This window comes from Callionymus lyra, chromosome 19 (genome assembly GCF_982586985.1).
Source record: "Callionymus lyra chromosome 19, fCalLyr1.hap1.1, whole genome shotgun sequence".
In the NCBI taxonomy this organism is placed as follows: Eukaryota; Metazoa; Chordata; class Actinopteri; order Syngnathiformes; family Callionymidae; genus Callionymus; species Callionymus lyra.
In genome coordinates this window covers 10,205,296-10,231,490 of record NC_141836.1, presented here as the reverse complement: position 1 = coordinate 10,231,490, position 26,195 = coordinate 10,205,296, and the positions used below count along the sequence as shown (strand labels likewise).

Below are 26,195 nucleotides of genomic sequence, written 5' to 3'. Positions count from 1 at the left end.
CTATGATTTTTATTAAAGTATCCGAGGTACAGGTGTTGAACGATCAAATCACTGTCCAAACAAATACTTGCCAAACACTCGCTGCTCCTGTCACTGTACAACATGTGCCTCATCCGATGAAATATTCAACAGTGGAACGTCACCCAACTCCTCCCTCGCTGCTTCACCTTCATAGTATCTCTGTCACTTTCTCTTTCTCTCCCCTCCCTTTCGCTCCCTCCTTTAACCCGGTTTCACTTTTCCTTTTTTTTTTTTCTGTCGTCTCGTCCACCACAGGCACAAAATCTTTCAACATGATGTCCCCGACTGGCGACAACTCCGAGCTGCTGGCCGAGATCAAGGCAGGGAAGAGCCTGAAGCCCACGCCTCACAGTAAAGGTTACACCACCGTCTACTCCAGCACTGGTCCTGCTGGAAACAATGTAGGCGCCGCAGCATCCATAACTTTTTTATAAGCATCTTCAGATCAACAGCTATATGATGTTATGATAGTCAAGACCACCAGCAAAGTGGAAGTATCTGTATTTGTTGTCATGAATGCGTCTACAATAATCTAATATGACTTTTATACTTTACATTTATTGTCAGAGAAGATAATCTAGTTTAATCCATTTAAAACATTCCCTTTCATCACCAAGTATAAACACAAACAATTTAATCTTTTTTATTTCAATCTTTGTGTTTTATAAACACACGTACAATCCAATCATTTACTATATAATCAAACAGTTTCCATCTCGTTCCATAAACTTCCAACTGTGATCAAACTATCAAATCATTTTATACAGTAACAATTTCCAACTTTATTCCAACAATTTTTTTCTAACAATCTCTAAATAATCCATTTTTTTTTAACTGTAATCAAACAACTTTCAACTGTTATCCAACATTTTTTAATGGTTATCCAACAATTTTAACTGTAATCTAACAATTTTGAACTGTTATCCAACAATATTAAACTGTTATCCAACATTTTTGAACTGTTATCCAACAATTTTGAACTGTTATCCAACATTTTTTAACTGCAATCCAAGAATTTTCAACCGTATTCAAACCATTTTTAACTTTAATCCAACAATTTTCAATTTTAATCGAATGTTTAACTGAAATCCAACAATTTTGAACTATAATCAAACAATTTTCAACTTTAATTAAACTATTTTCAACTGTATTTAAACAATATTTAACTTTAATCCAATGTTTAACTGAAATCCAACAATTTTTAACTATAATCAAACAATTTTAAACTTTAATGAAACAATTTTTAACTATAATCCAACAATTTTTCAACTGTATTCAAACAATTTTAAACTTTAAACCAACATTTTTTTTAACTTTAATCCAATGTTTAACTGAAATCCAACAATTTTTAACTATAATCAAACAATTTTCAACTGTAATCCGACAATTTTCTAGTTTGATCAAACAATTTTCAACAATAATCCAATTTTGAACTGAAATCCAACCATTTTTAACTTTAATCCAACAATTTTCAACTTTAATCCAATGTTTAACTGAAATCCAACAATTTTGAACTATAATCAAACAATTTTCAACTTTAATTAAACTATTATCAACTGTATTTAAACAATATTTAACTTTAATCAAACAATTTTCAACTTTAATCCAATGTTTAACTGAAATCCAACAATTTTTTAACTATAATCAAACAATTTTCAACTTTAATGAAACAATTTTTAACTATAATCCAACAATTTTTCAACTGTATTCAAACAATTTTAAACTTTAAACCAACATTTTTTTTTAACTTTAATCCAATGTTTATCTGAAATCCAACAATTTTTAACTATAATCAAACAATTTTCAACTGTAATCCGACAATTTTTAAATTTAATCAAAACATTTTTAACAATAATCACACAATTTTCAACTTTATTCCAACAATTTCTATACTCAAACAAACACTTATTTAACTTATCAAACAGAAAGTCTTTGGAACAGTTGTTTATTATGAGCAAGTATATGTCTATCAACTGTTGGTCAATAACTGTCACCTGTACGTCTCCCAGGGAAGCACCACTTCTCCACCAGACACTCGTACTTCCAGCCCACCCGTAAAGGCGGTGTCCCCTCCCCCGTCCCTCACGCCCGTCACCTCCCCACCGTCCACGCCGAGCCCCAGCCCGAGTCCCACCGGCTCCGGCTCCTCCAGGACCATCACCACCTCCGCCAGCTTCGAGCAGTTGTCCTCCAACTCCGCGATCAACGGGAGCAACGGCGGCAGCGCCGCGGGGGCGGAGTCGGGGAGGAAGACCAGCCTGACGGACGTGGAGGCCCTCGTGCCCACCCACGACGAGCAAGGGAAGGCGATCCCCGAGTGGAAGCGGCAGGTGATGGTGCGGAAGCTTCAGGTCAAGATGCAGGAAGAGGATCAGCACAAGCGCAAGGTAGGCATTCCTTAAAAGGCGCCGTTTGTCGTCGCTATCCCATTTGTGTTGGCGTTGCTACCGACGGCATGGATGGGATAGTCAGCGTGAGTTTGTGTGACTTTACCAAACACTATCATAAGTATTGTTAAGAGGATTTTGGCCTTTATGATGGATGATGTCTGTCAATCATTTGGTTTTATACAACGGTAGCTCCCTGTGCCTTCCTGACTCCAGGTCAGAATTCTTTATTCAGTTCCTACCAACATTTAAGGCCGTTTTTTAAAACCAAAGTTCAACATCCTGTTTGAGTCGTCGTGTGCCGTGCACTTCTTCTTCTTTTCTGTCCAAGCATGTCGCAAGATCCATCTTTTTTTCCCCCTGAATGCCCCGTTGAAGCATTACCTGGTTGGGTTGAATTCCAGCATGGGTTGGAGTTTGAGCATGAGGTCATTCCAAAGGTGTTACATGCTGATTCAGTGGTGTGATGCCAGGCCCATTCACACGAACCATAAAGACAGCTGAAGAGCTTTTAGTTTTTTGGACCCAAAACACAAAAAACCCAAAAAATACTTCAGAATCAGCAAATTATCATCTGTTCTTGCCTGTATGTGACCTATGCATCCAGACCATCACGTTAACCCGTGGTCACCGTTGATTCGTCAGGTCCGTTGTCCGGTATCTTTGAGTGGCTCAGCAACATTTTCTCAAATCAAAACCTCAGACAGAAGGCGCTGGTGGTCAGGACTTAACGCTAGCACACCTAAGGCATATCCATTGCACCACTAAATCCATGTATGAACCTGTGTGGCCCAGATGGATTTGAATTGTTCGCACAAGAAAAACCCCGAGCTGAAGGAGACCCTTCCCCCCCCTTCCTTTTGTCTTCTTGTCCCCTTTTTGGTCTTCTTTGACTTTAGTTCGCGGCCAGTGGTCACTACCAGCCTCAGGAGTGGCACTACTCCCCCGTCCACAATGCCATTTTGGGCCCGTTCGGCGAGCTGATGACGGAGGACGACCTCAACCGGATAGAGAAGCAGATCGAGAACCTGCAAGTGATGCACAAGGTGTCCGAAGTGGAGAAGGAGCTGGAGCACCTCGAGCTGGAGCTTCACCAGCTCCTGCCGGTGTCGGCCGCCCTCTCTCAGGGGCATTTCTCGGTGAACCCCAAGCAGGTCCACGGGCAGGCGGAGGATCTGCCGGCCTGGTGCAGTAAAATCTCCACTCTGCTCAAGAGCATGGCGATCCTTCTCGCGACTCTTGGAGGCAAACAGATAGACATCCTGGATCTTCTATCTTCTGAATACCCTCCAGATGGAATCCCGGATGACGGGGCGTCTCAGTCGGATCCGGGGGGGGGGTCTGTGAGCAACGGGTACATCGCTAGGTCTCAGTCGTTCTCGACGAGAGAGGAGGTGGAGAAGGAGATCAAGGAGTTTGGAGTTTCCGTCAAGAACCTTAAATCCAACTATGAAATTCCCAATCAGTCGTCGGAGAAGAAGACGAGCAAAGTGTACAAGCGTTCAAGGTCCCTTCCTGTCGTGAGCGAGTCTGAAGATCCTCCAGGGATTTTAGGCGAGGAGCAAAATCCCTCTGCGGACCTCCTCCTTCCACTCGCCAATGGAGTTTCAGTGGATGGCCCAACATTAAAGCATGTTGAGGAACCGGTTATCGTTGCTTCTCGAGCCCCTCTGACCTACACACCCACTGAAATAATGCCTCCCACCAATATACAGGAGTTCAACCAGGTTCTTTCTGCAGACCCCATTTTGAACAACGACCAGCTGACGCGGAGTTTAGAAGTTCAGACCGATCTCAGCTACGTCCAGGAGTGCATCGAGATGAGGAAAGAGAGGATCGTCTTTCTGTTCCTGGAGCACTGGCGGAAGTACACCGTCTCGGAATCCTATCGGACTAAGTACAGCAGCAGGCGGGGGAGTCAGTCGGAGGTGGGCTGGGCGGGTCAGTTCGGCTCGCAGGGCGACACGGAGTTGGAGAGCGAAGACGACAAACTCCTGCACTTCATGAAGTCGAAGCAGGTGGTCGGGAACCTCATCGGCCACTGGAGGACGATCATGAGCCAGGTGCCCACGCGGCAGATCCGGAGGCTGAGCCGGGCGCAGATGATCTACTGGCCGGAGCACTTCCTGCCGCACATCAACGGGTCGCCGGTGAGCTACGAGTGCCTGACGCTGGACCTCTTCATGCTGGGCTACTTCCAGCTGCTGGAGATGAGCATGTCCCGGAACGAGCGCAAGTTCCGGCACCTGCTGTGCTACGAGATGTTCGACCGCCTCGGGCGCCACAGGTGGGAGGACATCCGGCGCTTTCACAAGGAGGTGATGGAGGAGATAGAGCGAGGGAAGAGGGACTGGTTGGACGGTTTCGAGGAGATCAAGCTGAAGTATTTCGGGGATTCGGACGAGGGAGAAGGCGTGATGACCGCGTCGCTACGTTCCATGGATATGCCCGTGGTTCCGCCCGAAACCATCCCGCCTCCTCCGCCTCCCCATCCTCCTCCCCCGCCACCCGTAACCTCGACCGACCTCCCGTCGCACGAGCCACAACCGGACGCCGCTCTACCAGGACAGAACGGCATTTCTGAACATTGTCCCGGCGTGGAAGAGAAGACTCCGAAGGAATCCTCCAGCAGCGACGTGAAGGCAAAATCAAGGACGAGCGAATCCAAACCGACTCCTCAGCAAAGCCCGAAACGAAAGGCGTCGAGGGAAGTTCCACACGTTCGATTCATGGATGAACCTCCAGTCGATAAACCCGTGACCCGGGAGGAGCCGAACGAGGACTCCATCAAGGTCATCTACGAGCTGAAGGAATTCAGCAACGAGGAGATCATTCGATACATCGACAGAAGCTTCGCCTTCTGGAAGGAAAAGGAGGCGCAGCTTTTTGACATCTGAGGTCCCTTAAGTCCGATGTGACAAGGAAACTTATCTGCACGGGAGGAGAAGAAACTAATCTGTAGGCCATGTCACATGTGGGACTTAAGTGAGGAGCATCCACTTATCTGCACCAACGTCCAGGTGGATGATGCAGGAGCCGAGAGGGAACACCATGATGTCTTAAACCAGGAATAGTGAAATTATTGCCATATTTTATTTATGGGAAGCTTCATTTTCGCCATTTTATTTTTTGTTCAGTTGGTCTTGAAATCTGTCGTTTCTTCCTGCTTTTTACACATTGAAGAATGAACATGATGGGTTTGCTTGAGCTGAAATGGAAAAAGAAAACAAAAAAACATCTTAAAGAGCTTTTGTTAAAGTTTAAGGTTTCTAAGTAACAGTTTTTACCCTCATTAAAGCGACCGGATTAACAAGCGTGCGCTGAAAACAAGCAAAACATATTTTTTTTATTAGTAACCAGAGTGTTTTTAAAAGATTTTAATGCAACTTTGCAGTATTTGTGTTAATTTATTTCTACGTTTCTCTTGGAAATAAAGTTTGTGGAGCTTTTATTTTTGTGATTGTATTACATTTAAATGTATTTTTCTTTAATTCTCCAGTTCTTTTCTAAACGGTTTGAGTCAAACACTGAGCTTTTTATCAGCCTTATAGACACACACTAGTGTCATAGCGTCTTCAGCCGCGTCCAGATTACCTGCAAATAAACCTATAAGCACCCCCTGCTGACACGCTAACTGTGGCTTACAGGAGCCATAAGGAGGTTACAGAGGCTAAAAAACTAAGTCGGGCAAAATGAAGGAACTGGTTTTAAATGAATAAAAACAATAATAATGTTGTGGATCTGTGCATATTGGACTTCTCAGAATTAATTTATTCATATTTTATTGATAAATAGATAAATATAATTAAAATTAGAAGGAATAGAAGCATTAATAAATCAGATAGAAATGATTTAATCAACAATATAATGGAGTTTGAAATACTCCCAGTTAAATTTAAAATTAATTTACTTCATCATAATCATTTTCTACTGCTTTTTTCCCTTATTGTGTCAAAGGGTCTGATTCTGTCCTAGATATTAAAAAAATATATATATAATAATAATCTCTTTTGGTTCCCGGAACATTACTTAAACACATTATTTGCATATTCATTCCAAAAATATAATTAAGTAGAGGTCAAGATCAAAATAATATTGCTATTTAATGTATTAATACATCAGATTAAAAAATAATTCTGTAGGAACTAAATAGATAAATTCAGGTTAGTGGCTTCCAATGGATATGAAACTGAAAAATTCCTTTAGGAAATGTGTGCATAAATTAAATATAACATTGTAATGAAATAAAATCTAAACAAAAGTATTTTTAGTAATATTAATGTTAAAACTTGTTGATATAAAGAAACTTTTTTTTTTAAGTGTTTCATTAAAATCTGACTCCAATCACCACCACCTATATTTTGTCAATTCCCAGGGGAACGATGAATTAAATATGGCGGAGATAATCTTTCTTGGATAAATGTTTGCCAGCCGAGAGAGTGTAATGGATCTCGTCCTGTCCAAGATGGATGTCCTGTTACCGGCTCTACCTCCGATTACCGCATGAGAAAAGAGCAAAGGCTCTGGTTACTGTTTGAGTTGACGTGGAGATGGGACCAGTAAAACAGTGTCCTGTTCGTGAGCCAATAAAAAGGACTTTATTTTTCTTAAAAGAGCCGTGAAAGGAGACGTTATTGTGGCTTGTTTGCTGTTTTAAGTACATATTTCGGCTCAACAATGGCTCGTGATGCTCTAGCGTGACTGTGGATCATAAAAGGATTGACATGCGAGGATTTGTTTGGACAGGGCTGATGCTTCATTACACCTTTTCTTCTCTTTTTACCTTCCCTCACATGAATGTAGAGGATGTCGTCATGTCTGCTTTCCACGGCCGTGTTTATTTATCAAGCCTCAGACGGTTGCCAAGTGGGCTATTGTGATTCTAACAAGTCATTTCAGTTGATGAAGCGTTTTTACACACAAAACAAATGAAACCTGACGCCATATATTTTGATTTTCTTTCAGTACAAAGAGTTCTTAATTATAAATGTAAAACAAAAAACTGTAAATTGAAATGTCATGAAAATCCCTCCAGTAAATAAACTACTTTTGATCTGTTTTTTGTTGAGAAATGTTCAGAAACGAGTTAAATACTCCAAGTTAAACTTAAAATGAATTGAATTAATCATTTTCTATGGCTTCTTCCCTTATTGGGTCAAAATGACTGGAGTCTATCCTAGATATTTAAAAAATAATTTGGTATTTAAACACATGATTGACATATTGATTATTTAAAAAGTGAATTGATGTTGACATCAGAAACAAATACATTCATATATAATGTATTAAATACATGTATATCTGTGGTTTAAATGCATGCTTTCACATATAAAACAATCATTTAAACGATCAGATGTTGAGTCGATAAGCAGAGCCAGGAAACCTGCTGCTGTCAAATGTTACTGACTAGTTTGCTCCACTATCTCTTTCCCGCTTGTCGGTCCTTTTTTCTCAGGCTGATGAGGAAGCTGCTCGTCTGGCTTCTCTGCCGGCCTGGAGGAGGGACATGATGAAGAAGAAGCTGGACGAGGAGAGGTGAGTAAAAAAATCTGTGTCACACGCTACAAAAAACATTCTGTCTTCACACAATACACTTAAAATAATTAACTTGTGTCATCAATGTCATGAATTTGTGTTTAATATCCATCAAAATCTTTAATACTATATCTTTACATTTATTGTTAAATAATCCAATTTGTTTTTTCTTCATGTTTATATGTGGGGGTTTTTTTCTATGCAAGATATTTACTCCATGTTCCCTTGTTTTTATGCCCCACTGATGTGACAGGGAACAGAAAAGGTAAGAAATCTCATCTTTTTCATGCGTCTTCCGCTGTGTAATCTAAGATGAAGATTAGTGTGAAATCCTCAAATCATGAAAATAAGATGAAATAATAATTAATTCACTACAAATGTTTGGTGAATTAACTCGTTGGAATATAAGAGGGTTAGAATTGTTTATATGGCTTTTAAATTCATGGTCCAAATCCTACCTGGATGAAAGTGCATCCTGGTGGCAACATGTGGCCCTTTGACTGTTTTTATGTGTCTCTCATGAGGTCAAAGGTCATGTAGAAACTATCCATTTTATTTGTTATATTTTTTGTATTATTCATTACGAGTCTCTAAATATGACTTGAGTGTTTTCATTAAAGGACTTCTGTCATTTTTGTGAGTAATTATTGCCCCTCAAAACGATTTAAGTGATTATAAAAAATGTTTACATTTGGAAATAGGTTCTTTTATATCGGTTTAACAAAAATAAAAGATACAAAAACGTAATACAATCGAATAATAATTCTAGCATATTTCTCTTGATATTTTTCAATGGAATTTCTACTTTGGTTTCTTTATTTGTGATTGATGGCCCATCAGGATGAAACGTTCTGTATAAACTTTGGCCCCTGATGTAATTTTATTGACCACCTTTGAACCAGGAATCGACCGTGAACCGAAACCAAAATAAAAATGGTAACAACCAAAACTGTCCACTGGGTGGAGCCATTTCACACGTAAAGGGGTTCTACAGAGTGACCGACGTTCAGTAGAAGTTTGCTTCTGATTCTCCTGATTCTAAAGCGTCTCTTTCTCTTAGAAAAGCAGAGGAGCAGGCCAAGAAGGCCAAGGAGAAGGAGGAGAAGACGGAGCTGGATCGACTACGGACTCTGGGCTACGACGAAACCAAGCTGGCGCCGTGGCAACGACAGATCCTCCTGAAGAAAGGGGATGTAGCCAAACAGTGAACGGGCGTCCACCACACCCGACCTCTGACCCTGCAAGGCCTTCACTGAAGACATCCTTCCCTCCCACACGTTTGGCTGCGTAGCTGCATCGTGGGCCACCAAAAAAAAACAACAACAACAACAACAAAGGAACGTTCAACTCCGTCCTGTAGCTGTAACAGTAGCTGACACATGCACACAGAAGATGTTAAATAAATCTTCAAATGTAGACTTGGATATACGACTGAATAGAGGGGCAGCTTGTGAGCCTTTCTGTCACGAGGGGGGGGCTTTAATAATATATTGATTTATTATTCAATAGTGGCAAATAAAAAAAATGTTTTAGATCACATCTATTTAACTGTGAGGAGATTTCACCTGCAGCCAGAACACTGAGCATAAAATACACATTTAAGTCCTTTTCCTAGATGCACTTTATGTGTGTTGTGGTTATATATGATCATTTAATTCAACAATCTGTAAGTGGGAACAAAAAATGTGTAAAAATCTTCTAATTGTGTGTTACCGTGATCATGAATGTGAGATGTGTGCATGTATGCTTCGATGTATTGTGTAGCAAAGGTTGTGTTTAAGGCCCTTGAACTTCAATTGAAAGTTAAAAAAAAAAAAAAATGTTTTCATGAACCAAATGGGACTCAAATTCATGAAGGCCTTTTGAAGAAAAGTGTATATGAAACGAGTTAAAAGCATCCATCGACTCATTTGTGAATTTGAATCTTCCACGTGCACAGAGTAATATTTCTGCCGTTTACCACATTCCCTGAATTAGTCAAACTCATTTGGATTGATTGAATTCACTTGTGTCAGATGCCATATGATATTGGAGTTGAAAACGATGTCGTCGTCATCATTGCCATTTAAGTTTCTATAAACGTGAGCTGTGTACATAGTGATCCTCTTACGACTGTCTCGTGTCCATTGTGTTTGACATCTCTCAGCCTTTCTTAAACGGATGTTGGCTAAATTCATGTCAAATTATATTTTCAGACTGAAAAATGAGGAAAAATAAATCTATAATAATAATAATAAAAAAGTGAGTTTTTTTTCCCGTGTTTATTTATTTAATAGAAAATGTATTGCAGGGTTGTGTTAAAATAAGCGATTCTTTTTTACCGCACCACTATTCAAAACTCTGCAGCGAGAATTCTGACCCACTCAGGTAGAAGAACTCACATTTCTCCAATCCTTGAAACTCTTCACTGCCTTCCAGTTTCTTTCAGGATCAACTTTAAAATTCTGGTTCTTACTTTCAGATCTATTCATGGTCAGACTCCTCTTTACATCACTGATCTGATCCAGCCTTACACCCCAGCTCGGGCTCTGAGGTCTGTGGATCAGAATCTACTGATGGTTCCTCGCACACGGTTCAGGACCAGAGGAGAGAAATCCTTCCAGGCTGTTGCTCCTAAGCTTTGGAACGATCTTCCTCTCCCTCTGTGTTTGATGATCTACTGACTCCTTCAAGAAACATCTTAAGACATTTTTATTTGTTCATGCTTTTCCTTGATTTTTCCGGAACTCCTGTTGTGTTATCAGTTTTATCTTGATCTTTAAAATATATACTTTATTGAATATTGTTTTGATTGTTTAAGCGCTTTGTGACCCTGGTCTAGAAAAGCACTATACAAATAAAAATTACTTACTTACTAAAATATCTGTAGTACATCAAATCAACCGACAGAGGGTGCTAACGCGCTTTCCGCGTGTTAATTGTTTTAGTTGTGCGTTTTAAACGTTTATCAATAAAGTGAACTTTATCAAAACATTTTTTTTTTTAATTATTCGATTTAAAGCGATAAAATACCACATTTATAAATGACAACATTCATATAGTTATTTTAGAGTATTTACCTCAACCTCGTCTGTCAGTCTCTCCAATGATTGATGGGTTCACCTGTGGTGACGTCATCGTCCCTGTGGTGTGGGCGGAAGTGGTTGCAGGCGAAGAAGTGACAAGTGTTGTCGCTGCTGCTGCTGTCGCGTCCCCCAGACCCACCTGCGAACACACCTGGCTCTGGTACCGAGGAGGAAAGCCTCTCACCTCACCGCAGGTAAACTTGTTCTAAATCGTCTCTCGCTTGTAGCTGCCTGTCAAACTCTGTCACCTCGCTCTTGTCAAGTGTGGGAATGTGAGGCGGACATTTTTGTTTTCTTTCCCACCCTAATCCTCCCTCGGACGCTGGGAAAAGACTTCGAAGCGACTCAAAAAGAAACTTCACTTTCATTGCTTGTAAGAAAAAGAAAAATGGCGTTAAAAACAACGTGATATTCGCGATATATTGTCCTTATTTCCACTTGGTAAGCGATGGATAAACAAGTAAACACCGAGTCCAGTTGTTTACTTTATACAAACTTTGCGATGTTTCTTCTTTTTGTTGGTTTTTCTTAACCATAGCAAGATGCATTGAATTAGGTATACATTTTTTCCATTTACATGGTATTATACTCTCTTTTTAAAGTTAGTTTTTTGGAACAACAACAAGTAGATGATAAGAAAATGCTTAAAACATTTTTTTCTGGGTCCACCTTCATCGTCATCTTTATTTATTAAATTCATTCTTGCGTTTATAACAACCTTGTATAGCTTAGCATGGACTGAGAAATATCATGTGTTTGTTATTTGCAACATAATACTAATCTCTTACGTTTCAGAAACCAGTTTAAAAGCTTTTCTAGAGAACTGCAGTGGGGATTTATATATACTGTGTATATATATATATATATATATATATATATATATATATATATATATATATATATATATCAGGGGTGTGTATTGGAAAGAATCAGATACGATACAGGGCACTGATATAATATACATTACAGTATATTGCGACACTGTAGGAACAATATATATTTGTAGTATTAGTAGTACTTTCCTCTGATGCCGGAGGATTTACAGACCACATGACTCTTGACGAAGTCGCTTTCATTTCGTTTTAAAACCAAAATATGTCCAGATAAATTTCGGCTTTAAAAGCTGCTGGAGTCGACTGTATCCTCTCGTCCTCAGTAATCCAGGAATTTTAATGTTCCTTTAGCTGTGGAGGACGTAATGAGAGTTTAATTGCAACCCAAAAATGAACAAGGCGTGAATATTACCATGTTAACTGTAAATGGAAAAAAAAGATAATGGTTTTGTTTTACATATACTTTACAGAGCTATGGTAACGCATAAAACATGATTTGACAAAAATGGGAAAAAAATATATAGTGCTGTTTAATATCAATACAACTACCATGGAAAATAATTTTGTGATCTATTGCAATAGCAATGTTTTCTTACACCTCTAATAAATGCGCAGATCACACAGAAATAAAAGATAATTTATTTTCTATAGATTATTACTGTCTAATGAAAATATGGTATTTTGGCCTGTAACTCTTGATATAGACTCAAACCGCTGGTTTCAGTCAAATTCACTACAACAATAAATCTGTCAACCAGTAAAAATGATTGAAACACAAACTTTATATTGAAAGTATTGTATTTTTCATTTTTTTTAAATTTCCGACCGTCATGCTATTTTATTCTCTGTGTTTTTAACTGAAGGTCCGTGAATATAATGCAGATATTAAACCAATCTTAATTACAACAAGTACTTTAAAGTACAACAAGTCAGAAATACTGATACTCTACCCTGTGATGAGTAAAGTGTCTCTGCAGTATTTCCTGATTTTCCGCTCTGGAAAGGCAGTGGGGTTTCCCCTTTTGATTCAACTTTCAGAAACATTTTACAGCAGGTGGTCTAAACGTTAGGTATTTCCTGCACCTCCTCAGGCTCCACCGATGCTCTAGGTTCTAGTGCTGAGGTCTCCTGAGCACATCCATCTGGACTTTGTAATGTCCAGCACCCAGGCGGGCTCCATGGCGGACCAGAACTCTGTCGTCCTCGAGAGCTGTTTCACCACAGAGCTCCATATATCAGAACCCGGTGACGAAGACTACCGATCGCCGACTTCCCCGACCATAACGATCGAACCACCTGCAGAAGATGTCGTCGATCGTAAGGTGGTGCCACAGAAGGTCCTCCTGAGCACGAGGAGTCCTGCGGCCTTGAAGCTGGGCACTAAGCAGCTCATCCCCAAAAGCTTGGCGGGGGGAGGCCGGCCCAAGAACCGCCACCACACCACGGTGGTCACGTTCCCGGTGGGGCTGGAGATGTCCGGGTCCAGATCCCGCCACTCCACCCAGGGACCGGATGTGTCCTGGGAGGACTACGACAGCGACGGCGACGGCTTCGCCCTGAGAAGGAACCGCAGGAACAAGTCGTACCGAGCCGCCGTCACCAGTCTGGACATTGAAGCGATGGCGTCGGGTCGAGGGGTGGCACCGAAACTCAAACCCGTCAAGGAGAACCGAGGAACCAGTCCATCTCGCAGCCCAGGACAAAAGGTATGATGATGTTTATACCTGCAGTTAAACTTATTAGACACAGTTGCAGACTTACACTTGAGTTCTGCACAAACAACGTACGCACTTTATTTACACTGTATTTAATTCTAGGGTTACAAATACTCAAGTTTATACAAACTTTCATACCGAATTTTATAGAGGATTAACGTTCATCTGTAATTAGTTGGTATAATGGTTTGAATTTGACAAGAGTTGATGCATCAAACAGGGATTTAAGAGACATACACGACTATTATTAGTGGCAAACGTGTTGTTGGTCTTTCTTAATTTAAAATGATTCAGATCAGCCTTAAATTTGCCTAAAATCAATTGAAAATGTGTTCATTTTGTTGGCTCATATTTACGACAATCAAGTCAAATTCCAGTGATATCATGTGTATTAAATAAGGTTAAATTATTGGTAATTTAAATAGAATAATGCACATTTAAATGAACATTTAAAAGGGATGATAAAAAGGATAAAAGTGCATTTCTATACTATTCACGTGAAAATGTATTCATCAGATTAACACTCTCCTTTCGTCATAGAATCCCTTAGAATAAGTGAGTCAAAAAGTGAGTCATAAAGAAACGTCTTTATTTAAGTTTGTTTGTTTCTTCATCTCTAGAGAACCTTTGGGAGAAGAAAGAACCAGAAGCAGCGAGGATCTTTCAAAGATGGTGTGTTTCCATAATGAGTCAAACTTCTCTAAAAGTCCACTGGAATATATTTGTCAATCCAGAATGTAACGCATCAAACGACACAAACTAAAACAGGTTGTTTTTTTTCACCAACGCAGCGACCCCACGCCTCTACCAGGAGATCCGCGAGCGGGGTCTTCACTCCACCAACCAGGACGAGCTGCTGGATGACTTTGTGGTGGTGGAGGCGCCGGTGGAGGACCAGAGCATCGTGGTGAAGAGCTACAGACCAGCGCAGCTCACCTGGAGCCAGCTGCCCCAGGTCTGACCTCCTCGACATTTCTGCCGTTGTTTCACGGCTGCACACTCTTGACATTCCTGTCTCGCTGCAAAAGGTGAAGGAAGCGGGTATCCTGGAGCTTATCTCGCCTCAAGAACGAAAAAGACAAGAGGTGAGAGCATACCTGCGACTTCCTTTCACACGCACAGACCTGCATCTTCTATCCTTTCTTAAAGAAACGCCACCAAGTGTCATTATTCTTGCATCTTTTCTTCACTGCACATCATTTAATTTAATAGTTATTCCTCGTCTCCCACCCTTTTGAATTATATATTATATACAACATTATTTTTTGTACCTGATTAATCCTTAGGTTCTTCTTGTGTCCACATATGGCCGCAGTAACGGTTGATTCAGAAGAAAGACGGTTATTTGTCGGTTGCCTCGGCTACAAAATCCTTCACTTACATAATCTGGCTACAGTTTTGAAATGTGTCTTGTTGAGATTAGGATTGTTGGTATATTTCTGTGTTAAAGTCTTTAAATGGCAGCGACAATCACCAAGAAAGAACATGAGTTCACTTGATTTGTTTCCTGGTTCATCAGCTACAACTTGACCCCACAGCAAGATGACTCGACACGTGTTTATAAATGTAGTGACGCAGCCCGACGGTTATTCTTAACTCAAGTGAGGAATCGAAGGCAGTTTCTTTCAGGACATTCTTCCTATAGTGTCAGCAATTGACACATTATCTTTATCTGCACATGTATTACGTGATATAATGATAAACATGAAGCTTCCTATGTTGTTGTTTTTTTCAATAATTTAAAGAAAATGTTGTTTTTTTTTAATGGTTTTCCATGAGTTAAGGTTACAGCAGATATAAAGTCAATAGCAAAAGTCCACTGGTGTGCTGTGCACGGATCCAGCCACACCCTGCCTGTGCAATCACACCAGCTCCTTTTCTTTTCCTTTCCCTTTGTGCCTTTTAAAGACTTCCTTAAACTCAAACCAACTGAAATATAATGGAAACCTTTTCATGGATAAACTGTCTCGAAACCTGAAATGCTGTTTCAACTTTAAGTGACACACAAATGACTTGACAAAGTTGTGTGTAACTTAAAGTCCCAACGGATTCAGTGCTGATGCATCTTCTTTCCTCTGTAGATAACAAACGTGTAGGTGGTAATTTGAGCCGCACCACTGATGTGTCACCATGTTTTCAAAGCCATAAACTTCGAGAGACTGTGTTACATTAACTAATCCTAATGAAATCTAACTTTTTTTTGGAAAATATTTCTGTTCGTGTTTACAGGCCATATTTGAGATCCTGACCTCGGAGCACTCGTACCTGCACAGCCTTGGCATTTTGGTGCGTCATTTTAAGAACAGCGAGGTTCTGAGGAAAACCATGACGACCACGGAGCATCACCACCTGTTCTCCAACATCGCCGTCATCCATCAAGTCAGCAAACGGTACGACAAATGTTTTTATATTCACGTCTGAGTTCAAAATAATCTGACGCTGCATTCTCACATGGATGATCATTTACTTTTGATTGATTGGGCTTTTGACTTCCTTTAATATTTTAATGTATAAACTTTAAATATAAATTAAAAAACTCGAACAAAAACTATGATATAATTTAATGAAGGTGTGAAAAATAAAACCGTTTTACTCACTTATTCATGCTTGTGCTACTGTGATTGAAGGTCAATAATACATGTTGTTATGTTCATGGGATTTGTCTCGTCTTGGCTGGTTTTTTTTCCAAACACCTCCAGTGGATCAAAGTTTCAGGGAAAAGACTTTCCCACCGTGTGTTGTTACTACCCTGTCGGCTGCGGCGACGTGTCAAAACACGCTCGCCAAACCGGTTCTGCTGCTTTCCTGCAGCTTTTTAAAATGATAATATGTGGCGCTTCCCTCACTTGTGTTTCTAATTCTGTTGTTTTGGTGCATCCCCCCCTCCTTTTCTTTTTTTATGGGAAGAGTATCAGTGAAACTCACCAGGAAACGTTAACATCTGACACCACCGCTTTTTTTTTGTGATGCGAAGGGTGGGTCCGTGTCTTTAGTCTCACATGATTTTGTTTGAAAGACACAGGAACGGTGGGGCTATAGGTCAGATGTTCTCCGCATTTTCGATGACTTTAGTTCTCTGAGCTCCACTTAGGTATTCAGTCTGTGGGAGGAAAAACAAAATCCTTCATTAAAAAACCTCCCACTCTCTCCCTCTCTCTCTCTCTCTTTCTCTCTCCATCATTTTAGTTTTTTTGAGGACCTAGAGCGCCGTCACTATGACAACGTTGTGATCCGGGACATCAGCGACATCGTTCAGAATCACGCCGCCCACCACTTCGAGCCCTACATCGTCTACTGTTCCAACGAGACCTTCCAGCAGAGGACGCTGCAGAGGCTCCTGTGAGTCGCCAGGACGCTCTCATTTTTTTTAAAGGTCGACGCGAAAAAGTTGATGGTTTTACGTCCGATGCTACCGCAGGACCAGCAACGTGGCGTTCAAGGAGGCGCTGAAGCAAATCGAGAGCAGCGGCGACTGTGGTGGACTTCCTATGCTGTCCTTCCTCATCCTTCCTATGCAACGGGTCACCAGACTGCCGCTGCTGCTGGACGTCAGTGTGACATTTGATTTCTATGAATATATATTGTTTTATTTCCCAGACACTAAAGGCCTGAAGTTTTTGGACAAAATAATAACTTATACTTCAAAATGAGTCAGAAGTTATATCATGTCAATTGTTAAATGACGGGGCCACATTGTATCCTGTGACTGTGACAAGCCATTAATCCTAAGTAAAGACTTAATATATTGTTATTTAAAGTAAGGGGGAATAAAGGAAATTTATAAATGGCTTTTATAATTGTGCGATGGAATAAAAATCTTCTATTTTATTTTTAGGGTCAAGATTTACTCGCAAAAATGTCAAAAGAAATAAAGGAATAGATAGATTTTTGATAGATTTTTCCCTTATTAGTTTAACAAGTACAAAACACTATAAACTCACTTTTTGTCATTAATTATTTTGCACATTTTTTGTTATTTTTAAATTATCATAATTGTATATACTTTTTCATGAGGGCCACAAAAATATAGGCTGCATTTAGCTGCATTTGCGCATGATGTTATAGCCAAACTGACAATCAAGCTGTCTAAAAACTATATGACATAGCAGTAAAACAAGTTTTTTTTTTTTTTTTTAACATGCTCTTAATACAGTGTCTTGTTGTAAACATTTACCTGAATGGAAAACGTCATCTGTGGCAGTTTTATTCGTCCGGCGTGTTAAATAGTTACAAATCCTTCTCTTTAAAAGCAAAGTTGTATAATTCTGATCCGTCCTCACAGACCATCTGTCAGAAAACTCCGGACAAAACCGCAGAGTACTTCGCCGCCGTCTGGGCCCTGCACGCCATCAGCAAGGTACGGACTCTTCCCTCCGTTCGCGCCGGAAAAATCAATCCTTACTCATTTTTCCCTTTTCTTTTCCAAGTTGGTTTCTAGTTGCAACGACGGCGCGAGGAGGATGGAGAGAACGGAGCAGATGTACACCATCCAAAAACAGATGGAGTTCGGGAAGATCAAGGTAAAAACTTCACTGAACCATTTCTTTAAAATGGAGAGGAAAGATGAGTGTGAACCGTGACCCAGTTTCTCTACATGACAGATATAGATCATGACGAAACTGAAATATGTGTCGCAATCAATGTGTCAACAAACTGTCGTTTTTTGTTTTTTTCTTAATATATCAGAAAAACATTTCCCTAAACAGGCTTATCCAGTGGTCCCCGAACTTTAAGGCTCCTGAACAATACCAGAGAGTATTTTGACTATTTTTAACTTATTAATATTTATATTCATACTTTTATATAAAAATTCTCTCTGCTATGTTTTTTAACGGTTGCCAAGCAACAAACCATCGTGGCTAGTTTCACTGCTGGGTTTTCTGTGCAATGACAATAAAAGAAAGTCGAAAGTCTAATAAGAAGGTCTGGTATGAAAGATATAAAAATTTTAGGGCCATTAACAAAAAGTTAATGTTCCATGCACTTTTTTCTGTGAAGGTTATTTATTCCCTGAATAATGTTATTATATATTTACTGTCTCTTCTTTGAAAAAGCCGAAGAGCGTTATTTGTTTATGTGTGGCTTTCTGTGAAAACGATACATTTTTAGGCACCGCTGTGACTGGACTTTTTGTCATCAAAGTTATGTGGCCCTCACGGAGAAATATTCGGGGACCCCTGGGCTTATCAACAGTTTTATTACTCTGTTGATTCAGTACCTGAATAAATATGTATTTATATTGGACTTATCATACAGTCAGGATGATAAAAGTGCTTAAAAGAATGTGTTTAAAATGGTACAATAAATGAATATAGATAGAAAGATGGATGGACAAAGTTTATTGATCCCTCTGGAGATCTTTCGGGATAGACGATAGAAGGTCCAGCAAGTTTATAAAACCAAGAACAAAGTGCAAATTAAAAAGTGCAAAAAAACAACAAAGTGCAAATATCAACATCACACAGAAACGCACGTCAAAGAAACGAGTTAAGAACACCTTTAAAATTAAATGTATAGATAGATTCCTTGAAACTTGATGAAAAAAAACAATCTTAAAAGATCGGTCTTTAGTTTACAGTCCAAAATGACTCTCTCTGGTTTCCACATTTATTTATTTTTGACTGGTTCCAGCCGTTCCCCCTGGTGTCGTCCTCGCGCTGGCTCAAGAAACGCGGCGAGCTGTCGGTCTGCAGCGAGGAGCTGAGCATCTGGAAGGCCTTCAGCAACAAAAGCTACTACCTGTTCCTCTTCAACGACGTCCTGATCCTCACCAAGAAGAAGAGGTCGGTCGAAACTCGTCCTTCTTTTTTTCACCATGGGTTGGATCTCCAGGACCATGGAGGGATATTGAGCAGCACATTCCTAAATTTAGCGCCTGCACAAGTGCTTCTTTATTTGGCTGGAGAGAAGCTGAACAGGAGGGCTCGACAACAGTGGGGTGATTTTCTTGGCTGCGTGTTCACACTCGTGACCGTCAAACAAATCCTATTAATGACACGAATGAGCCAGTTTGACAAAAACCATAAGATGTTATTAAGTGTAAAATACTACTAGAGTCCATGTGTCATTATGATTAATACGCCTGCAGCGACGAGAGTTTCGTGGTGATGGACTACGCCACTCTGGAGAACGTGGACGTGGAATTTGGGGACGAACCGGAGGGAAGGATGTCGCCCCCGTCCAAGAACCACTACTTTCTGTCCTTCAGGCTTCTCATGAGCAGGAACAGCGACGGCAAAGCTGAGCAGACCACACTGGTGGCTGATACCAGGTAACCTAGCAACACGAAATCATCCCGTCATCGTGATCTGGTTTTTATTGTGCGAGTATAGTGTTCTGTATTTTTAATTTGGTTCTCAGCTCATCACTTTCCTTTATAACTTGTGCAAAACCTCACTCATAATAATTAGCAATACCATTAAAAGTGAAAGTATCAAGCGCTATAAACTGTTTGCGTTTGCCTCCCTCTAGTGGCATAAGTTGAAACGACAGATTAAAGGTTCCCATTGTCTTCCTTGTAGAGTGGAGCGCGCTCGCTGGATAGTGGCGCTCACAGAGCACAAGCACGCAGAAGCCTACGCTAATAAAAATGGTAAGACAAAAACCGATTTTTTTAAAGACCAAACACACGACACTTTCCCCCTTTTGGCTCTGGTTTGTCACTGAAATAATTGACAATGAGTTGCATCATGGGAATGTTCCAGGTTTCCCACAGTACGAGGCCACCAAGGCTTACATGCCGAAGGCGCCAGATGAGGTGGGTCTGCAGCAGGCGGAGCTCGTCATCGTGATGCAGAAGGAGGAGGGTGAGTTTGTTTTTGTTACCTGATCCGTGTTGCAAAAGAAAAAAACTTAAAATAAAACCGTATGCTCTACCAAGGGTGGTGCTTTGGGGAGCGGATGCGAGACGGAGAAAGAGGATGGTTTCCTGCCAGCTGTGCCACAGAGATCACGGATCCGACGGTCATAGAAAACAACATGCAGCGCATGAAGCGCCTGCGCAAGGAGACCAACGTTTAAGGCCATTTTTCCACAGCAGCTGTTTGCAGGTTTGTGTTCAGAGACAGACGTGTCGTCCGTGAAAGACAAAACTGAACTGTGAGACCTCAGGACACTCCACGCAAGTGTCACATTTTTTTGTAATGCCAAGGATTTGTCGCCGTCGAACCTCGGGTTTAAAAGATGGTTTTATTTAATAGCTGTGAATCGATTCGAGGTTCTTGCTATAGAGGCCGATGTTTTAATACTTTTAAATATTTTATCTTTTGCTATACAAACTTGAATTAAGTGTGATGTCCATCGACTTTGCCAATGAGAACCATTTGTCAAATAAATGGGAATGAAAGGTAAACATGACTCGAGAACTTACTGATTTTGGGACTTTATTTTTTTTTAGCTTGCATTTGTTAAAACGTTTGAATACATAAAAAGTTATTTAAAAATGTCAAACTGACCAGATATCAAATTTATTTTTTCTTCAAAAACCAGTTGGTGTAAAAACTTAGGACAGATTTAGAAAAACTTGTAGTTTCTCCAAAACGTTTTGTAGCCGTCACGTAAAAATAGGAAAAATAAACAAGTCTGCATAGATTCTGCAGGCATTCGGTGGTAATCTGGTCATGGTGCAAGCTTGTGACGATCATCAAGTCAATCTTTATTGCTCAGATCTTGTTTGATGTTTCTTCTTGTTGACAAAAAAACTGAAGGAGGAGAAACATCAAAATTAGATTTTCCAGAATAAAACAAATACAGGATATGAACCAGGATTCAAAATCTGACTCACCCGGACGATGTTAACAGATGGTAGGTGCCGGTGGGCAGGTCCTACTCAGCCCCACCCTGCTGGGCCTCGGGAGCGGACGTCTTCTCTGCAGATGGGTCACCTCCTGTCTTGGCCTCCTTGTTTTCCTGGCCGGGTTTGCCTCCGGTCTGTGGGCGTCCGCGACGGTAGTTGATGTTGCGGCGGTATCGCCTCTGGCGGGGCTGCTGGTTCTGACCACCCTCACCCCCCTGGTTCTCCTTGTCCTCCTCGCCATCTCGCACCGGTCTGGGACGGGGTGGACCCCTGGAGTGATCGGAAAAAAGGGGTTACAATTTTGCAGGAGTCAATGGTCAAGTTAAGGTGCACAGCTGCAATCTCAGCGTGGGCTGCATTAAAGGTCCCAGGGTTCATTCTGAGGCCTTTAATGCGATCCCTGCGTCAACAAAGCAAACATGCAAACCTTGGTCCGAACCTGGGTCGGAAGCCTCTGTAGTAGTTCTGCCTCCCTGGTTTGTTTCCCTGGTCTGGACCTCCCTGGCTCTCATCACCCTCTCCTCCCTGAAAGCAAACAGACGTTCACCTTCACAGAGCCACGACAAAAGGCGTCCATTTGTCAAGCGATAAAGTCGTTCTGCCCAGCCTAAGGTTTATCTTCGTGCCAATGACAACTTAAATTACCCCCTTACCACCAAGAAGACTCACAACCACGTAACGTTAAAAAGGAGAGTTTGTTTGTACTTTCTGATGGTCTGCTATAGATCGTCTGAGTGCCTGTTTCGGGATTGTAAGCCCTGGGTCGGCATACCTCAGTCGCCTCTCTCCGAGTGGTGCGTTGGTGTATGGGGGCCGGCGTACAAACGGCTACGTACAAAGTAAGGCGGGTAACGCCGTCTGCCGGGGTAAGCGGGCCTGCGCGGTTGTTGCTGCACCTCTCCCTCTGGGGCGCTCTCTCCCCCGTCTCGGCTGCCGCCCTTGTCACGGCTCCCGCTGCCAGGCTCGCCCTCGCCGTCGCTCTGGTAGTTGTCCGGGTATTCGCCGCCGCGAGGGGGGCCCCTCCTTCTGGGGTAGCGCCTGTAGCGGTTGCGGTCGGCGGCGTACTTGCTACCCTGGACTGCGACTCCTCCCGGGCCAGTGACATTAGCTGCCTCTGCTCCCTGCAAACATTTTTAAAAATAAACCATTAATTAAAGCACATTTGTCAATGATCAACACTCAAGTTACCTTCTCTCCCTCCACTACATCGAACTCCACAGTTTCTCCATCCCCGACACTGCGCAGGTATTTTCTTGGGTTGTTCTTTTTGATGGCGGTCTACAATTTGAAGTGTGCATTAGTATCTTGAATTAATTGCTTAGAAATCCCAAAAGAACAAGACTTACCTGGTGTACAAAAACGTCCTCTTTTGTGTCATTCCTATAGAAAATAGACGGGAAAAAACCCTCAGTTAAATCAGATTAGCGTCGACACGGCATCTGCCGACAGATTGTTTCCAAAGCGTTGAGGTGTGAGGATTAATGCTATAGTACACACATGAACAATCTGCTCATCATGGTGAGTTAATCAGGGCGATAATAGGATTGCCAGCGTGCCCACAGTCACACTGTTTAGGGAAGTGGTGGAGGCTGCTTACCTATTGATGAAACCATATCCATTCCTGACATTAAACCATTTGACTGTTCCCAGGACTTTTGTTGCTGGAAAAGTAAACGAAAAAGCATTTAGTCAAGACATCTTTTGAATTGATGAATATTGGGTGCATTTATACTCTGAATGATGACAGGCACTTCCATCTTATATGCAAAATATATACCAGGAAATGTATTATTTATAACCGCCACCTAGTCATATAATGGGGTGTGTTATGTGGTCTTTTACTGTCATTTTCAAAAACAACAGAACCTCATTGATTTTAAATCCATTTCAGTTTATTGTTGCTAGTAAAGTCTGTGAAAGTAACAACACGCACATAAACGAACGAGAGGGAAACCCAACTACACGGCAATGGGATCGTGTAACATTTTTCTTTAAACCTAAAAAAGGACAGATAAAGTAGAAGTTATTTTTATCTTCCAACTGTCACTCCTATTATAGATCCCTGCAGCTGCTCTCTGCAAGAACCTGACGTATCTACCAGCCTTTTTTTAATGTCCAAACTAAAACATTTTATCCTATATTCACGCGAGTATAACTCGTTTTAATGGCCATCATAACACCGACTTCTCCCTCGGCCGGTCCCAGACCTACTGCCCCACATTAGCAGGACGTCACACGTGGTCATGGTCGCGTCCGGATACTTTAGCAAAGCGGCTACTTAGTTAGCATAGCTGCCATGTGGCTGGAAATACGCCAGAAAAACGAACTGCTTTCGTGCGGATACGGTGACGTTACTTAGGTATAACCAGACACGGGTTTAAGGAACGCAGGTGCGTTGGCGGGGGGGTTCATAAAGAACATAGCGTTTGGTCGGGGAATTAAAGGCAGAAATACGGGGCGGACATTTTGGGTGGCCCTTCATCCGCGTCAATAGCCACCGCTAGCTAGCTAGCCTGCTAAAGCTAATCTAGCCTAGTTAGCCATTTGTGCTAAAGTAGCTAACGAAGGCCACAACCATCAGTTTGTTGAATAAAAAATAAATAACATCCGTTTAAGGGGGTTAAGTTTCATCTTAACCGATTAAAGGTTTTATTAATGGGGGAAAAATCCGCTTCGTTTAAACGTTTAAGCCGAACGCTCCAGGTAGGATAGCGTCGCTGAACAAAGGGACCGTCGGTGGTGCTTCAACTCGGGGCAGGAAAAGCGTGTGAAGAGCGGCTCGGACATTTACCATCATCACCGCGTATTTACACCACGAATCCATCCCGTGACGATCAAGTGTATCGATTACGCGTCTGGAGAACGAACGCGCTTGTTCTTCTTCTTCTCCCCGGCAGAAGTCTCCCGGCTAACATGGCACTCGTGCCGGGCAGGGAATCCTAACGTGAAAAAATATTGACCGAACGATCGACCTAAGATGAACTTGGGGGACTTTAATCGTGTCGAATTACATTTATTTGCTGTTTAAACGGCACTCGTTGAAAAGAATGAACGCGTTATCTTGTGAGCGGCCAAAGTTCATGCCAAGCGTTTTTGCTTTTAACTGACATTTTTTTTTTGTGTTGCGATTGTAAGTCAATGGAGGTTGAATGAAGCCCTGAGATCCCAACAGTGAAACAACAACATGGTCTCCCTCCCGTGTGTGTGCTTGTGTTGAGTGGACGGATCTCCTCGGAGCTCCAGTCTTACCGATGACCTTCTTATCCACCGCGGAAGCTGCGGCTGCCGGGCTGGACGGGCGCTCCGCATCGTCGGCGGGCTGTTGCGGTTGTTGTGTCTCGGCCTCGCTGCTCATGGTGACTACTGGCTGGTGGTGGTGATGGCTTTCTGCCGGCGGCGGCTCTTCTCGCTGCTGTTGTTGTTGTTGTTGTTTTTTTTTCCCCGGTGCTAGATGGTAACCTGGGCCGGCGGTGGTGGTGGGGGCTGCTGCCTTCTGGCTCTCTTCGTTCTTCTTTCCGCTCCCGTTGCCGATCGAACTGGGCAGACGGGAGCGACTGTGCCGGGTAAAGGTTCCTGTCCAGGCTCCGCCCACCGGACTCTTCCCAATTGGACGAGAGCGGTGGACGCGCTTCCTATTGGTCGCGCCGCTTGTCACTCTTGTCGAGGTGTCTGGATGGCTCCTCGTGATTGGCCCGTAGCCTAAAGTACCTGTCCGTCACGACGCCCACAATAATGTCAAAGCCAGACATATCACAGACAAGAGGCGATTCTGACCCTTTTATGTCAACGACTGTTTACGTTTTCAGGGGGACTTGAGCGATCACAACACATCACACAAGCCCACTCTCGGCATTGAGTACCTTTTTGACTTGAGGAAGGACATTTATCCTCCTATAACTGAGGCTATTTCAAAATGCATGTCCTCGTTTTAACCTGTAATTGAGCCGTTATTCGCTCCCTGTTGACGGTGTGTGTAGAAAACTGGGTCATCATACTTTGAAGCATCAGTAGGAGTCGGTCTTTGTTTGTTGCATAGATTTAAAGAACATTTTTTTGTTTGGTTTATTTGACGACCTTGTGAAATCAGTGGGAAACTCCTCTTCCAGGACCAGAGAGCAGACAGATCCAGACTGGGTGGACGAGAAAAACCCCCAACACCACCCCCCCAAACATTGTCATGTTAATGCTTCCCTGGCAGTGCTTCTGACTGCTGGCCAATGTGTGACAGGCTCACTCATGCCGTTAATGGACGAGCCCCGCGACTCCCACAGAAAATGGTCTTTACCATTGACCCCAAAGAGCCTCTGTGCGAAATCCCCCCCCTCACTCACTCACTCACTACCCCCACCTTCTACTCCACAACAACAGAAATGTCTTCCTGCCTCCGTACGGATACACTCCATCTGAAAGGATTGTTTTGTACCAATAGGGATGCGAGCCAGAGCCGAGGAGGGAGGGCTCAGATCGGGGGGTGGGGGGTTTAGGCTTGCATTTGTATGGATGGCCATGTTAAGACGCAGCATCCATAAGTTCAACGCAGGATCGCCCGAGTCAACTGAGGATTCCCTCTCACCCTGAATGTCTGGTCTGGGAAAAACTACACCTAGAATCCAGAGACACAAATGATGACTTTTTTGGATTAAAAAAGAAAAGGCTGCTGTAGGAGGAGGAAGGGGGGGTGTGTGTGTGGTGGGGGGGGTGGGGGGGGGCTCGGAACATCATGTTCTTTTCATGAAAAATGTTCACCTTTCTTTAATACTGCTGAGATTTAGACATAATGACTCAACGTTTCTATTACAGCACAAAGAAGCTCAAATATGCATCAAACTTTTAGCAGTTTTCAG

General features: G+C 42.0%; 4 protein-coding genes across 6 annotated transcripts in view; 3 read left to right on the top strand and 1 right to left on the bottom strand.

Annotated features, from left to right (window-relative positions):
- The window catches only part of espn (espin), a 36,884-nt gene extending 26,698 nt beyond the window's left edge, over window positions 1-10,186 (top strand). The window contains exons 11-15 of the mRNA XM_087782330.1: window positions 277-422; window positions 2,031-2,408; window positions 7,864-7,942; window positions 8,187-8,208; window positions 9,004-10,186. Coding sequence (XP_087638456.1) covers window positions 277-422; window positions 2,031-2,408; window positions 7,864-7,942; window positions 8,187-8,208; window positions 9,004-9,151 — 773 coding nt within the window. The 3' untranslated portion in view covers window positions 9,152-10,186. The remainder of the gene's footprint in view (window positions 1-276; window positions 423-2,030; window positions 2,409-7,863; window positions 7,943-8,186; window positions 8,209-9,003) is intronic.
- On the top strand, window positions 3,295-5,305 carry LOC148059436 (espin-like protein). 2 transcript variants are annotated; one of them, XM_087782327.1, is made up of 3 exons: window positions 3,295-4,353; window positions 4,387-5,093; window positions 5,154-5,305. In XM_087782327.1, exons 1-3 carry the CDS (start codon window positions 3,392-3,394, stop codon window positions 5,303-5,305), a joined length of 1,821 nt encoding a protein of 606 aa, XP_087638453.1. In that variant the 5' UTR covers window positions 3,295-3,391. The 2 variants fall into 2 exon arrangements, with proteins under 2 accessions (XP_087638453.1, XP_087638452.1); XM_087782326.1 differs by having other exon boundaries at window positions 3,295-5,305.
- Window positions 10,187-11,057: 871 nt separating the features above from the next.
- On the top strand, window positions 11,058-21,119 carry arhgef16 (Rho guanine nucleotide exchange factor 16). The gene is made up of 15 exons (XM_087782325.1): window positions 11,058-11,202; window positions 12,933-13,547; window positions 14,177-14,228; window positions 14,348-14,511; window positions 14,585-14,641; window positions 15,786-15,946; window positions 16,743-16,895; window positions 16,975-17,104; window positions 17,839-17,913; window positions 17,984-18,076; window positions 19,188-19,339; window positions 19,645-19,827; window positions 20,078-20,148; window positions 20,261-20,362; window positions 20,437-21,119. Exons 2-15 carry the CDS (start codon window positions 12,996-12,998, stop codon window positions 20,574-20,576), a joined length of 2,085 nt encoding a protein of 694 aa, XP_087638451.1. The 5' UTR covers window positions 11,058-11,202; window positions 12,933-12,995; the 3' UTR covers window positions 20,577-21,119.
- Window positions 20,922-24,854, bottom strand: ybx1 (Y box binding protein 1). 2 transcript variants are annotated; one of them, XM_087782328.1, is made up of 8 exons: window positions 24,601-24,854; window positions 22,949-23,012; window positions 22,698-22,731; window positions 22,540-22,629; window positions 22,188-22,472; window positions 21,779-21,876; window positions 21,340-21,621; window positions 20,922-21,256 (listed from the first exon to the last, which is right to left on the bottom strand). In XM_087782328.1, the coding sequence occupies exons 1-7, from the start codon at window positions 24,704-24,706 to the stop codon at window positions 21,381-21,383; spliced, it is 918 nt and encodes a 305-aa protein (XP_087638454.1). In that variant the 5' UTR covers window positions 24,707-24,854; the 3' UTR covers window positions 20,922-21,256; window positions 21,340-21,380. The 2 variants fall into 2 exon arrangements, with proteins under 2 accessions (XP_087638454.1, XP_087638455.1); XM_087782329.1 differs by having other exon boundaries at window positions 21,791-21,876.
- Between the last annotated feature and the right edge of the window lie 1,341 nt (window positions 24,855-26,195).

Excerpts from the sequence above, each read along its gene's own strand:
- LOC148059436 (XM_087782326.1), top strand. The coding sequence starts at position 3,392 with ATGACGGAGGACGACCTCAACCGGATAGAGAAGCAGATCGAGAACCTG.
- ybx1 (XM_087782328.1), bottom strand. The coding sequence starts at position 24,706 with ATGAGCAGCGAGGCCGAGACACAACAACCGCAACAGCCCGCCGACGAT. Across the intron at positions 22,732-22,948 it reads GGATATGGTTTCATCAATAG|GAATGACACAAAAGAGGACG; the intron begins GTAAGCAGCCTC and ends TATTTTCTATAG. Across the intron at positions 21,877-22,187 it reads GGCGTTACCCGCCTTACTTT|GGAGGAGAGGGTGATGAGAG; the intron begins GTACGTAGCCGT and ends GTTTGCTTTCAG.
- arhgef16 (XM_087782325.1), top strand. The coding sequence starts at position 12,996 with ATGTCCAGCACCCAGGCGGGCTCCATGGCGGACCAGAACTCTGTCGTC. Across the intron at positions 14,229-14,347 it reads GCGAGGATCTTTCAAAGATG|CGACCCCACGCCTCTACCAG; the intron begins GTGTGTTTCCAT and ends TCACCAACGCAG. Across the intron at positions 17,105-17,838 it reads GACTGCCGCTGCTGCTGGAC|ACCATCTGTCAGAAAACTCC; the intron begins GTCAGTGTGACA and ends CCGTCCTCACAG.